This window comes from Scophthalmus maximus, chromosome 6, assembly GCF_022379125.1.
Source record: "Scophthalmus maximus strain ysfricsl-2021 chromosome 6, ASM2237912v1, whole genome shotgun sequence".
Taxonomy (NCBI): Eukaryota; Metazoa; Chordata; class Actinopteri; order Pleuronectiformes; family Scophthalmidae; genus Scophthalmus; species Scophthalmus maximus.
This window is the reverse complement of record NC_061520.1, coordinates 6,358,835-6,374,503: the sequence shown is the minus strand read 5'-3', so window position 1 is coordinate 6,374,503 and position 15,669 is coordinate 6,358,835. Positions and strand designations below refer to the sequence as shown.

The 15,669-nt window shown below is 41.4% G+C and overlaps 1 protein-coding gene and 1 long non-coding RNA gene across 5 annotated transcripts in view; one reads left to right on the top strand and one right to left on the bottom strand.

Annotated features, from left to right (window-relative positions):
* LOC118308850 overlaps positions 1-15,669 on the top strand; it is a 115,687-nt gene that overhangs the window by 91,566 nt on the left and 8,452 nt on the right. The window lies entirely within an intron of this gene.
* Positions 10,785-15,669, bottom strand: part of LOC118308845 (metabotropic glutamate receptor 4-like) — a 148,540-nt gene continuing 143,655 nt past the window's right edge. For all 4 annotated transcript variants that reach the window (XM_035630269.2, XM_035630272.2, XM_035630270.2 and 1 more), the window contains 2 exons: positions 15,050-15,296; positions 10,785-12,802 (listed from right to left, as the gene is read on the bottom strand). In XM_035630269.2, coding sequence (XP_035486162.2) covers positions 12,753-12,802; positions 15,050-15,296 — 297 coding nt within the window. In that variant the 3' untranslated portion in view covers positions 10,785-12,752. The remainder of the gene's footprint in view (positions 12,803-15,049; positions 15,297-15,669) is intronic.

The window sequence follows — 15,669 nt, the reverse complement described above, 5'->3', positions numbered from 1 at the left end:
ACCACATTAAATGGCGGGGAGCAATTTCCTCTTCTGCATCTTGTGCTTTTACTGCTTGAGCCCCCGTCCGCTCCGTGACCAGACACACTCCTCTGCTCATAGAAGCAGACGGCCCTTTTTTCTTTTTTTTTTGAGCCTATGCATCACATTAACAGTACCTACAGTGTCATCCGCAGTGTCACTATGGTGAGGGGTGGGGGTGGGGGCTTGAATGGCTGGCAATAAATCACGGTTTTTAACAGCCTCGGGGATTGCGTCCACCTCTATCTAGACATGACCTACTTCTTGGTAAAGTCCACACAAACTCAGTTGTTGTACAGTCCCCCGGTGGGAGAGAGACAAATGGGGACGTTCTTGAAGAAGACGGTTCTTTTCAGGACCGCCTTCGCCGAGCACGTCAGCGATGAGCGCAAACGTCCGTTCTACAAGAGCTGCTACGAGTTCAAGAAGAAGGCTTCCACCAACTTGAAAACTCATTGTCCACTGCCTCGTTGTTATACATGCAAGGCAAAGAAATACACTCAAATCCATTGCCCATGTCTTAGTGAGTATTCTTTACCCACATCCTGCTTCCTAATGGTGCTATTGAAGGACACATTTTTTCGTCTGCATCTTTCTGTTGATGTCCTCTTAACATTTGTGTTCTTTGAAATATGAAGATTGCACTCAGTGCATGAAACTAAAAATGTTTACAAAAATAAAATATGTAATCTTAACAAACAAATATGTCCAGCTCCAGTAAGTGCTCTGCACGAGTAAGTGAACCTTGATTTGAGGGTGTTTTTTGTCAAGCTACGCACATGTGGAGATTCACAATTCTTTCTTCGGAAACGGCAGCAGTCAAAACGAACTCAACTCGAGCTTGGTTTAGAAGCTTTATTGAAAATTTCCATCATATCAGTTGTCATGGAAATGTAGAGATCATTTTTTTGCTCAGGGATTTAAATACATATCTGGTAGTTGTGGCAACAAAGGGTGAAACAGAGATTGCTCATGGTGATGGCAAAAATGACAGATCCCCTCCAGATGAGTTTTAAGACGTAAAAATGCTTCTTTGAACAATGATGACCTCTGCCAAGGAGGTTAGTTAGTTTGTTCATTTGATTATTTGTCAGGATATGTAAAAAGTACAGTACAGTATTTTGGCATTGGCGGGGGAATACAGAGAAGAAGTTTTTCATGACTCTCCCTTAACAGTGGAGATTTTTTGACATTTCGTCACGTCAGGAAATGTCTGACGTCTTGAAAAAATGAACATACAGTATTAATGCTGTCTGGATCTTTAAACAGATGATCAGACTTTTTTTTTTTTTTAACTTTTAATTACCTTCGCCAAGGTAAGGAAGGATACCAAAAATGACTGCCTGAGATTAAGACTACTGAGGATTAGGACTCGATATTGGCTCCGATTGCAAAATTTGATTCGATTTGAGTCCAGAGCCGGTTCCTTTTGAATAGATTTTTGATGATTCAGTTAGATCAGATGAATACTATTGTCGCATTAAGCACTCAACATAATTTATCCGGTTTTACCTTAAATTTCCTCTGCACTTAATGAAGTGAGCAACATTTTTGTTGTTCCTTTCCTGAATATAGAATAAGTTAAAGGGCACATTATGAATGAATTCCGTTCATACAGCACTGCTAGTCTTAACAATGACTCACAGCTCTTTACACTAGGAGTCACACACATATCACTCATTGGCTAAATACCATTCACATACTGACACTTAAGACATGTGGACTCAAACCACTGTGCTTAGTTTAATGGACAACTTCCTTCTGAGCCGCGGTCGCCCGTAGACCCATTATCCGCTCAATGCAAACACATATCTTGGTCATTCAGTTCACTTTTATTTGTATGGTGCTACATAATGACGTACATTACATCAAAGCCCTTCACATTGTATGGGTTCAGAAAAGTGTTTTTCTTCTGTTCCTGTCCTCTAAAATGTCTGACAGTGACTATAGGGACTTGTATCTGAGCAAATGTTGTCACTATAGAGGTGTTTTCACATTCCTCTCCTGGAGGAGGAGATTTCTGTGTCACTTCTCTGAAATTTGAAATTCAAAACGAATCTGGGCAAGGCTAGATTCGGTACGTCACAAATACAGAAAACCAATCGCTGTCGAATATGCAAATTTGAGGCAAAGAAACGGGAAACTTCTAGTTCACGCATGGGGCAGTGTGTGCACGACATGACGGCGGGTGTGTCAGCAGAAAGTTAGCATTAGCAGTTAGCATCCATGAGAGGATGCCAGGTGTGTCCGCAGACAGTTCGTGTTAGCATTAGCAGTTAGCATCCATGAGAGGACGGCAGGTGTGTCCGCAGAAAGTTAGTGTTAGCAGCTCGTGAAAGTTTTATGGCTCGCCGGTGTTGTCGCTATAGCCATCTTATCGCGTACATTCTTCCACCGGTCAACTTAGATTTTTTTCATATACATTGAAACTCGACTGGAGGGGGTCTTTAAGTTTTTTGTGTTTTTTTTACATATCCCATAGTTTTTTTTAAAGGGGCAATGAATTAGATTTTGAAGCCCCATAGCCCAAACTGGTAGGATTATTATTCAATCCCAAACCAACAGTTTTCTCACCTGGATTTTAAGGTTTGCACAGTTTGAACAACAGCTCTCCTCCTGACACCAGCTGCGGCTATTTTCACTTGCTCAGCAGAAGAAAGGGCGGTGCAACAAAAGAATGAGAGGTGTCCCAAGAGATTTTGGCTAACAAAAGCAAAAAGGGCCAGTCAACAGTATAATGCCTGGTGTTAAACAGGTGATAGTGTTATTTTTCTTTCCTTCTGTTTTTTTAAATGCATGTTTGTTTGTTTTTAAATACTTACATCTTTATTGAGTTTTCTCCATATAACAAGCACAAGGAATACAAAAGCGATACAAGAGATGAAAAGGGGAAAGAAAGGGAAAAAACTGATTGCTTTACCTCCTATACATATTAATTTGACATCTATAAGATATACATTTATTTAAAAACTACATTTTCCAGCATCTCATTTTTCTTTTTGCTGTGTAAACGTTATCCATTTTTTTTTCCATTTGTCCTTGCAATTTTCTTCTTGGGTCCTTCGTTTGTGAGTCAGCGGTTCCATTTCAAATATTTCACCCACAATTTTCAACCACTCATCAACTGTTGGTGAATGTACATTTCTTTGTAAGGGCTCTTTTGCAACCTGGCGACAAGACTTCAAACAAATATCCGCCTTCTTTAAGCACAATGTTTGCGTTGATACCCAAATACAACACAGATAAAGACCTTGGAATATTATAGCCCAATATATTTTGAATCATTCCATGAACATCATCCTAATATTTTACAATTTCAGTACAAAGCCAAAAATATGAGCATGATCTACATTTACCACCTCACAATTCCTCCAACATGACTGTTCTGTTCTTAGGTGCTGGACTTTTTATTTTTGGTGTAACAGAAAATCAAATCATATTTTTCCAACAGTTTTACCTCCAGATGCGAGTTGATGTATATGTATATCTGCATGTTACCTTTCGCACCCCTGTTCTAAAAAAGTGCGGCTTTATATCTGTATCATTTACAGGCTACTGTGATACATGAGGATCAGCTGTTGTAATAACTGCAATACTAGTCATCAAAGGGTGTTGAAAATGTATCTGTGACTTCGGGACCTCCAGGGAGAACAAGGCCTGTCTGCCTTTTACATCATCTTTATGTAACATTATGCGCCTTTGTGGTTTCATTCCCAGTCCGTGGTCAAAACCTCATCAGTGGGCAGGGAGAGATCGAGTGTGGATTTGTTGGAGTAGCTGAGTTCAATAAGAAAATCGGTGCGCGCGTTGTAGCTCGAGGTGAACAAGTATGAGCAAAGAACGCTTGAACAACATAATCTGTCTTTTGTGCGCCTGTCTTTTGTTTGCAGATTTTTTTTTTTTTTTTTAGTCCCCCCCCCCCCCGTGATTAGTGATGTGCAACATTGGAACAACTCAATTTGTTTCTTGCTGTGTTTTTCTGTTTGGCTGGTGGCAGGTTCGATAAGTCACACTGAGATGACGACCCCGAGAAAGTTAAAAACAACCCTCGTCGTTGGGATACTGTTTGAGTAATTGCAACTTTCTAAAATGGACTGAATCGTGCATTACTAGAGTTTTAGTCTGTTTGATGAATCACACGGTACGTTAACTCCCCCAAAGATCCTGATATATAAATATTCACCTACATTTGATACATAATTGCTATTTCTATATTTCTCTCAGGTTCATATTGACCCTATTTTTTTTTATTTCTCCTTGTTTATATTCTTCCCAATTGTATATGTCTTTTAATTAATATTGCATGTTTACTCCTTTTTGTTTTTTATGGATGCTTTTTATTTTTACTATCACCTCTGCCGCTGTAACATGGCAAACTTCCCCATTTTGGGACTAATAAAGGATTATCTCACCTTAAACATGAACCAAATATAAAAATTAAAGCTACAGTGTGTAATATTTAGAATAACGTATTCACAGAAATTGAATATATTGTCAATAATTATGTGTTCATATATGTATAACCACCTGCAACAAAGAACGGTGTTTTTCCTCAACTTTTGAATGAATATAGTTACATGAGGGGGACCCAACCTCCGTGTGAGTCGCCATGTTTGCTACGTCGTGTTGTGCTGCATTGTGGTTCCCCTGCGACTCGGGAGGTCGGGAAAAAATCCTCACGCTAACCTCCGTGCTCCGAATTCCGAGGTATAATCATAATGGAACACAGCATTTAATACGGTTGCAGAAAACGGTCCAGAATACTTCGCATTCGCGTTGAATTTCCAGCACTGCAGGAAACCGGGAATGGAATTAACGATGCGCCACCATAAAGTGTCCCCTATCGGCTTCTCAGTTTGTTGCGGTTTGCAACTTTACCACCAGATGCCGGCAGAAAAGTACAAAAATTACAATGACTGATTATAGAAATGACATGCTAATGCAGACTTGTGGCGCTCTATTGGTGAATGTGCTCGAACATAAACGCATATTTGTCACAGTTTGATTCATCAGGCTGAAATTGAAGTGAAGCTGAATATTACCGCACAACATCATTGTGTATTAGAGATCGGCAGAGCTTAAAAGATAGTGTGAAATGGTGCATAGCCAATGAAAGCAATATTGGCAAGTGAGTATGAGAGACCCTGGCTGTGGTGGACCAGGCACTGTATTCCACTGTCACAGTCTCTCCCAGTCCTTGTTAGGATGGCCTAGTTTCATTGTTTAGGCTTCACCCACCTCCTCACTCTTGATTCCCCCCCGCCCACCCTCCCTCCCTGAGGGAAACATGTTACCCCAGTGTCTCTCTTTAACCTGGGGATCTCTATGCACAGCATTCGTCTGGTTCCCCTCCTTCCCAGGGGCTCAATTAAAAGAACATCGTCCTCCGGTGGACACGCGGTTGTGGCGATCGCTGGCTCGTGTGTAACAAGACAGATGACGGTGTTCTCCTTAAAACCACAACCAATGGAGATAAGACGACTAATGATGATGTCGTCTCTGTCTGCCGTGAGCGACAGTTACACATGTTGTTCTCCATGACAGAAACAAAAAACTGCTTCAGAGGAAGTTGATGAAATCCATTAAATCTGAATTAACTTTATGATCATATCACACACAGGAACACAAGTGTCTCAAAACTGATAAGCGTTGTACTAATGATGATAATGATAATGATAACGATAACAAAGCATAAAACAATAATCACTTCATTCAGGACAGTTGGTACGGATTGTGAAATAGATACATCAGTAAAACATATCATAAGAGCGACAACAGTTAATCGACTAATAGATTAGTAATCCACTACTTAATGAATCGACAACTCTTTTGATAATCGATTAATCAGTTCAAGTAATCGGTTTTACGAAGAAAAAAAGTCATAATTCTCTGATTTCAGCTTCTTCAATGTGAATATTTTCTGGTTTCTTTGCTCCTCTATGACAGTACACTAAATATCTTTGGTGTGTGGACAAAACAAAACATCTTCTTGGGAGTTTTGGGAAACATGATCAACATTTTTCACCATTTTATGACATTTTATGGACCAAACAACTAATCGATTAATCGAGAAAAAATCAACAGATTAATCGACAATGAAACATAATCTTTAGTTGCAGCCCCACATATCATGTATTGTAATATAGACATACTCAGTGCACTATATAGTGTAGATGCAGTGGACTGCAAATGGAACTGCTTGTAAGTAATCGTTTTGAAAATAGACATCATATGAAATCTACATAAATACCAGTGATGCACAATATACAAGTGGCTGATAAATTACTATCCAATACTTGAGAAAATGTATTATGGATAAAAAAATATATATGATTTTTGCAATTTTCCAGAGAGTAGGATGAAATTTCACCCAATAACTACATATGATAATGTGGAGCCGATTGTTGAATAACATATTTTTCTTTGTGAATTGCAGCCTCTCTAGTGATATTCCATGTGTTCTCGAAAACAATAAATCCAATGAAAAGATCAAAATACCCACACGGAATTGATCCTGCTATCAAGTGCTCTGTGCCACAGAGATTCATTATTGTCCAAACGTATTATAAATCAAACATCAAACAGCCACACTGTTGTCTTTGGTGACATGTGGCTTCATTACGATGAACATGTGGTTCATTTTGATTCAGTCCTCCACCGCTCTGATGCCTGAAAATACAGACGCACACAAGACGATTATCTGAAAATGATAAATATAGAGACACAGTTACAACTGAAAGAAAAAGATAAGAACAATGTCCATCTTTTAAAAGTCATTGAACATCTGCAACTTATTTATGAGCATTGTATTGACTGTCCTCTCCACATTATTGAAATTGCAAGATTGTTGTTATTCACTGTTTGTTGCTCTGGATATGAATTATGGGGAGTTTTGTTTTTGACCCTGGAAAAAATTACAATAAAAATGGAATTTTAGAAATGCAACTCAATAAAAGGAGGTGCAAAGTTTGCATGAACGACACAGTAATGGAACTATATCAAAACATTATTCCTTTTGACTGTGAACTTAATGCAAGATATTCATGAGCTACTGTTTCCTAGCAACATAGTGTATAGGCTACAGCACCGCATCCCTCCTCATTCGTCTCTATCACAGACCAAAGGTGAATGAAATTTTAATTGAATGTAGTTTGTTTTAAACGCAAACATCACGGGAGCCTGTTTATTTTCCCCACATTATTTCCCTTTACGTGCAGTCCGCATGTCGCCTTGCTTTTTGTTTTGTCTCTTACATATTCCCCGAGTTACTTCTTCCCTCCAAGATTGCTCTTTTTATCTCTGTCCACGGTGAATTGTTGATGCATTGGAGTCTGTTCTTTTGGAAAATCATGCCTCTACATCTGGCTTTTTTTCAGCAAAGCATCGGCTGTCATTGTTGAGTGTTTATGATTGTATACAATTTCCTCACAGCTGAGAGAGCCCAGTCAAAGGAGCTCTGAGGGAAACCTCACTGTGTTGCTTCTTGCAAACACAAACCTGCTGTGTGTGTATATATATATATATATATATATATATATATATATATATATATATATATACACCAGGTTCATAAATGTGCTCATTCTGTCACCCGAGGGCAGTTGTATTATCTTCAGCTGCAGTGGGAAAAGGACTGTGGATAGACATTTTTACTTGCTCGGCTATTCAAACTTGGACGAGGATTGTCTCAGCATTACTGCCGAAGATGGCTTTGACGCAGACCCTGATCCAGTAGAACCTGATACACACTAAAGCTACTGTGTGTAATATTTAGAAGAACTTATTCATAGAAGTTGAATATATTGTCCATAACTATGTGTTCATATATGTATAATCACCGACAACCAATGTTTTTTTCGTCAACTTTGAAGGACTTAAATATAGTAACATGAGGTGGACCCGACCTCCGTGTGAGTCGCCATGTTTGGTACGTCGTGTTGAATAGGGTTGTTGCACAAAACGGTCCAGAATACGTTGCATTCACGTTGAATTTCAAGGGCTGCCGGGAGCCGGAAATGGAATGAGCGGTGCGCCACCATAAAGTGTCCCCTGCCGGGTGCTCAGTTGGTTGCTCCTTGTAACTTTTCCACCAGATGTCGCCAGAAAATTACAAAAATTACTCACTGGTGCCTTAAATGGTTAATGGAATTAAATTGGATTTTGATGACCAAAACCAAATGAAATGACTTTTTGAGGGCTTTCTCGTAAGGAAATTTTAAACTATTTAGGGAAACTGACATGGTTCAATTGTCTTGCACCGAGACCGTTTTGAGAACATTTGATATAGGATTAACAATTGCACTGTGATCCGCTGCTCTATGTGATGGGTTTTGTGCATGCTCAGTTTTCATATTCCCAACTGCTGCGTGAGCAGTGTTTGAATTAATTTACTCCACTAATCTGGAGCAGCTGTCATTGTCACTGTGATCTTGTAGCGATGAAAAGGGATCTACGCTGCGGAGGAATGCTGGGTTTTTTTTACGGGATTTTGTCGTCTGCTCTCGCATCACACGACCACTTCATCAACAAAGTGGATTAGTTGTACAGTACAGTGTCATTAGTTCATATAAGTCATTAGCCTGAGTGGATCAACCTCTTAACCTCCATCTGAGCATGTGTGTCTCTCTCTATTTGCAATTACACAGTTGAGCAGATTGCATTGAACCTCTCAATGGCCTTATCATTACGCATGCCCACGGAAACTTGCCTCTGAATGTGTTTTGCCATTAGGCTGCTGAACAATATCTCAACTTGTCCTAAATATTCTACGAGTCTATTGAAAAACGCCGCTTTCAGACTCCAGATGCATTGAAGCAAAGGGAGGCCAGCTGCTGCAGGCGAAGAAAAAACACCCCCACCAACTCTGTTTTCTTCTCCACAGTTGTGAGAGTCTTTAGTTGTTGGAGCTGAAGTCTCTGCTGACTGGAGCACAGTGATAATTATAGTGGTGCCATGCTATTAAAAGGTAACTTCAGAAAAGGTTTCAAGTTTTTTTTAGTTAAGTAAGCTAAATGTTGTAGGATCAATCGATACAGCTGTTGCCTCCTGCGCGAGATACAAACAAAGTGGGCACCCACCCATGAATGCATAAATAAAACAAAGATTGGCGAAAAATAAAAAAAACGATAAAATCTTGACATTAGAGCCCAAGCGATATGGTTTTTTGGTACATGACTTTAGATACTGATACATTGGCCGATATACAAATATATATGTGCCAATAATTAATTGTCGTTATCAAACCTTTATGACAAAGAAATAAAGGTTTACAATATGAGACTTCATATTTAAGTTTAACCAAAAACTTTATCATAAATAGGTATAAATTAAAAGAAAACACAAATACATACATGTATAGAATTTGAATTTAGAAAATCATTTCTTTTTTCATGGTTACGATGGTTCTGCTCAGAACTGATGGAAGCGCTAGACGTCACTGAGGTTCAAATAACCCTGAATGGAACCAGTTGGTAAAAGGGCGAATAGTAAACTTACACTACACTTAATGTATTAAAGTGTCTCTGATTTATGATTAGACACACACCGAATATATATTCTTTGAACTACGTAACTCCTTCAACGTGGCACAAAATTAGATCTTTCCTGGCCAATGTGAGCGTGAAAGAAATGTTGACCTATCCTAAACCAACCTTGTTGATTTTTTTTTGTGGATGTCGTCCAGAGAGCGGACTCTGTGAGATCCTGGCGCTGGAGCTGATTACGACAGTTTGTAGGTCTCAAGAAAACAACACTGAAGTCATTTGTAGCTTCTGTCGGTCTGAGCCAAGTGTTATTTATTAATAATATATTGACCCGCTGATTCATTCAGTCCTCACCTCACATCACCGTAGTGTCCTGCAGTGTCTTGCACTCATGAATCTTATGTTTTTTCCACTTTTTTCAATGAATTAATTCTTCCCGCCTGTGTGGTAGCGCAGCTGAAAATGCAAATGCGCTGAAAAATCTTCGCCTGGCACCTGATATTGAAACCCCAATGTTTGTGGCAAATGTTTCCAGACAGAGACTTGAGCTGTGATACTATTTAAATAAGATAATTGAAATACTTCTACTTCCACTACATAATTTCCGTACACTATGTGCTCTTTATTATTGTGGCTTCAAACTAAAGGAAAATCAAAAAGAATATATAGGTCATGAAAACCCATGTAGTCTCACGAGGCTAAACACTGAAGACACCCTAATTCTGTCTCTGCCATGTGAAGATGACACATACTCCCACTCTGCACGTTGCAGTAATCTAGCGCTTGTACTTGCATTTAGCATCCGTTGTGTGCAGATGACTGTTATTTCCGAGCCTTTTGTGCGCCGGGCTCACTGTATCAGGGAGGCGTGATGGATCCTGAGAGCTCGCTGCATGCAGAGGGCCTTGGATTCAAGCAGCGGCTAACCGTTCATTTGAAATAATTTCATGTTTCCCTCCACCAGCCCTCTGTCCTTCCAGCGCTATTGTCAGCGCCATTGTGGCAACATATCATTCTGAGGACGGGAGCCATTGTCGTTTTTTTCTTTGGGCCTGACCAATTTTGCTTTAATCTGTATTATTTTCTTGCAACCGGAATAATAAAAGAAACACACACACACACACACATATATGCTCACGCAGAAACGCTGCCAATCATTTTAACCAAAGGATAATGTAAGTGTGCTAAAGTAACATGCTGTTTTTCCATTCAGACGACACGCTGGACTGTGAAAGACATGCATTAATAGTAATAACCAAAATCACACAAAACCTGAAAACGGAAGTTTTGAAACATTTTTAATAGAAATAAAAATTTTGTATAAAAAAGAGAAAGAAAGAAACTAAACATGCTTCAGACATTAGTTTTCATGAGGTTTTACAAATACATAGTCAGATAGCCAGGCACTGTATCTTTTTTGTACACTTTTCCCCAATTTTTTCGGATATGTCAGGACATAAAGCAGACATCATCAATCTATTTAATAACATACATTAACTTGCCACTTAATTTTGGTCAGCACTCACAATTTTATTCGGCAACACAAATGGTGTTGGAAAGTAATACAGAGGGAGGCATGAGAAGCGGCATTGAATTCACAACACAAATGACCCCGCGATATTTCCCCCCCCCCCAAGACATTAGAGGGCTTTTTATACTGCACAAAGCCAACTATTAATCTGTTCGGCGAGCTCAGGGTGAGATATTGGATACTTTTAGCAATTAGATTTCCATTTGTCGAAAAGCCTTACAACTTCCCGACGCCGCCTCCCCATCATGAAAGTGCCTGAGGAGGACATGTAGAGTAATGGATTTTCTCAGGGGCTGGTCCATTATGGATATCACCTTCGGGGCATATTGCACTGTCCTCTCAGGGGCATACTTCATCTTAATTCCCCTCCTAAATACCCTCACACTCTGTGTGACCAAGAGAGCGGCTGGTGGCAGTGATGTGGGGGTGGGGGGGGGGGGGGGGGGGGGGTCACTGACTGCCCCTAGCTCGACTAACGGGTTTATTTGAACCGGCCGCGGCTTGTTTCGGTGCACATACAGGTGTGTGCTGAGTGGCAGTCTCGGGCTAGCTGGTAATACGGTTCATGACGGCGGCCTCACTTAAGCACAGATAAACAATCACTCACTAGACCTTCACCATTTCAGAACAGTTTGTAACGCACAACGGGCTCAGGCCCAAACAATGGTTAACGACGCTGCAACAGAGATAAAACGCATTCCAAATATATAGTTTTTTGCCGTTTTTGGTAATTCTTTTTTTCCTTTTTCTTTTTTCTTTTTAAACAACACAACACAGGATGTTAAAACGGGCATGCTCAAAACTCGGCAGAGGTCGTCCTGTACGTGTAGCCATTCTGGTCAGGTCACTCGAAACATGGAAGAAGAAAAGAAAACCCAAAAAATGACATGGTCTGGTACAGATTTTGTTGCACTGTTGAGATGATCAGCGTTTTTTTTCCCCCCCAGTCATTTGACTCATGAGACCAGAAAACATTGAGAGATAATGATAAAAAATGAATAAAAAAAAACCCTCTTGGAAATCCACGGAGCACGTTGCCATGGCTTTCTGGTGATGATTAAATCCCTTGAGGATTTTTTTTTTTTTTTGAATAATCATAGTTCGCAAAAGTGGCAGACGACATTGAGGACCGCCTGAACGTATCGTTGATTCTAGTCCGGTTTTCAGTCGGCGCTGCTCGGGAACGACGGAGGAGTCTTTGAATGAGGCCATAGCTGAAATGCAAACACTCAAAAGGAAAAGCTCTGTCCTTCAGTCTCCAGGCCTCTGCCATGCAAGTATTTTTCATTATCCTTTTTTTTTTCCCTGGGTGTGTGTGTGTGTGTGTGTGTTTGTGTGTGTGTGTGTGTGTGTGTGTGTGTGTGTGTGCGTGTGTGTGTGTGTGTGTGTGTGTGTGTGTGTGTTCGTGTGTGTGCTCTTGTGGCGCAGACGGAACAGAAGATGGATCCTTATACATGTACTGTTGTCTGTCCTGGTCCTGTGTGTCCCCTGTTCATCCCTGCACCTCCTTGTGGTCTCTCCTCACCATGTCGTGTCTCAGGGCTATGCGTCTCCGTTATCCACCCGTACGATGACACATCCTTTTTTTTTTTTTCTTCTCCTTCTCTTTTTTCTTCCATTTCCCCTGGCCATGTGAAGCTCCACAGCACGTCTTTCTTCTCCATCCGTCAGGGGGGGTGGAAATCCTGAATTATGATAAGAGCGTGTGTCTCTTGGAACTAGATTCCGTGGTTGCTGTAGCTGATGTAGGTTTGCTTTGTTGGGAATGCTGAAAGAGAAAAGAAAAGAAAGAAAAAACGAGAGGGGAGGGCGTGAGTGTCGAACAGATTCAAGGTCGTGACCTGTGAGAGGAGGATTAGCATTTTGAAGGCATGGGTGTTCAAGATGAACAGTCCCCATGCCACAGCGCACCGTCAAAAGCAAATCATTTGTGAAGATGCCTTCGCTCTCTGGCCACATTTTCCTCCGGAACACGTCCTGTATTACCAACAGCACATGGATTCAGTAAACCCCCCGCCCTTTCCTTCAGCCATCAAGCCTCAACTTGCCGGTTGTCTCCCCAGACCGCGTTAGCCGATTCGCCGAGGTGGAGCAGATAAATCCTGACATATCGCCACCAGATCTCGGCAGATGTGGGCGCCGGCCCCAGACAGGAATTTTTCAATTTCGTCAAGCCGTGTATCCCGGCTGGCAACGACAGTGACAAATGGTGCTTATTCAAATAGCCACGCACTGTACAGCCCCTGTAAACGGTCACCCCATCAGGATAAATTGCCCCCCCGGCTGTATTTTCTGTGTCTTTGCCTTCTCGCCTCTTACTGTAACAAAAATCCTTATTAACCCTCCACAAAAAAAACAACTAAAAAACAGCAACCTTAAAGCGAGACTACATGATGTTGCACTGTGCAGTTATTCCGACGGACCCCGCAGCAGCGTGTCATTGCTGCTGCGGCCCATTGTCATTCAGTTTTTATTGATTCCTGCCTTTGTGCCGCACAGTAAACACGATGCCGGCTCTTTTATGCTCCGGCGTAAGGAAACATTTCCCCTCTGCCGTTGGAATGCGAAGAGTAAATACAGTTTCCAAATGTGCAACAAAGAGGCTCGAGTCCACGTGGGCGCAGACCAGACGGAGAGAAAATGTGTCTCTGCTGACGGACACGACTGACCCGGGCCCCTCAGTGCCCGCGGTGGGCTCGAGGAAGAACGCGTGCGGACGCCACGTGGCTAATTTCTGCTGACTCACGTGCTGAAGTCATTATTCACGTCACTTGTACAGTATGAACCCACAGTGAGTCACCGTTACAGTAGAGTTGAGCTTTTTTTTTTTTTATTGGTTCACACCGAGATATTCAGCTGCTTCAGAGAGGAGGAACCAGACGATGCCCCCTGATTATTCACAAGCGTAAAACTTAAAATCGATTTTCCTTTACGATCGATTACTATTATGATTTCAATCGATTGATCAATACGTGGCATGGCAATGTCCCAGAGCCCAGGGCGAATGTTTGCGGCTTCGTGAGACATGAGCCAGTAGATTAAAAAGTGAAGCCGTTCATGAGCACTGTCATTTAGGACTCGATGCACAATTGAAGTAATTTGTCTTTATTTTAGAGAGAATATAACATTTTATAGTAATAAAGTCAAATCGGAGCATAGAGGTTGTCTCTATTTGTACTGGACTACAGCGAAAACTATTTGATTTGGGGTGAGTCTTTATCCACTCACTTCAGTTTGTAGATTGCGACCAAACTCTTTCGCTGGCAAACGCTCTATAATCGCGGTGGCTGTGTCAGATGACCGGACTAATATGCCGATCTCTAGCATCGCTCATCGACGCAGCCGTTCCATGGCAGGTGTGTTGCGCAGAACTTACGAAAGCACAAGAGTCGAGTTGTTTGCATGGACACTTCTTCAAAAAGCTTCAAGCAGCAAAACCACAAGCCAAACAACAGGCCTGTGTTATGATCGTGTTACTTGGTTGGTAGTTAGAAAATATAATTGGTCAATCATTTCTGGTAAAATAATTTTTTAAACATTATAAACACCCCCAATAAGCAAAGTAGGTGATTAAAAAAGATTAGAGGGAGAGAGAGATTAGAATTTTGAGGGAACATTGAAACCAGTTATTGGTATAAAAAAAAACACACAAAAACCTTCATAACAAGCTTTACATTTTAGAAGTTCCCCAGTGGAGTTTAAAACTTTTAAACCCCTTTTTAGAAACTTAATGTTACAAACTTACAACATTTGAACATTTTACAAATGTAGATTAGTTGCGCGGTTGAACTGCAGTGGCCAACCCCCCCCCACCCCTTTCCTCCTCTAACAACGGTGGCACATTTAAAAGATCCAGTGAAGTGTTAAATAACATGGTGCACAGCTGTTTATGAGTCATTATTTTTACTCTGCTTCCCATTTTTCGCCATCAGTTTGTTCGACATAGAGGGACAAATGCATGCCTGTGAAGAACAAACAGACCAGGTCCTTCCTCATTCTGCATCAATGCTCTTACTTTGCGTCTCGAGGCTGTCGCACAGCTCGGTCTTGGCTTCTCCGTTGGGTCTGAGTCCGGCCTTGGGGTTGAATTTGTTGGACATGGTGGCGGCGGTGAACACGGCCTTGAGGCTGCGCGTGCGCTTGGGCACGTTCTGCTCGGGGTGGAAGAGGACCACGTAGACCTTGGGCATGTAGAGCAAGCCGAGGGACACCGAGGCGCTCAGGCTCACCGAGATGGTCAGCGTGGTCGTCTGGATGTACATCTGCGGGACGGAAAAACACCAAACGTGCACAACACAATCAGTTTGGCAAATTGTTTTTTTTTTTTCTGGCACCGGATGTTACCGATTTTTCTAGGTGGTAAGCAGCCACGACGACATCTGCTATGTGTCGTTCTAATTAGAGCGTCCAATGACCCGTTTGTTGGCCAAGCTGTTGTTGAAGTACTTCCTACTGAGTCCAATGAAGGCTTCCAAACTCTTTCACGCAAGCGGGGCGCGATTAAACTCGTTTTTTAAAATCTGCACCTCATCTGCTCGTGCGGCTCCGTGCGCAGCACCAGCCAAGGCCACCTTGTTTGTTTAATTTTCTGCCGTACCAGTTTTAATATGGCCATCACGTCGACGTGAGCACTGA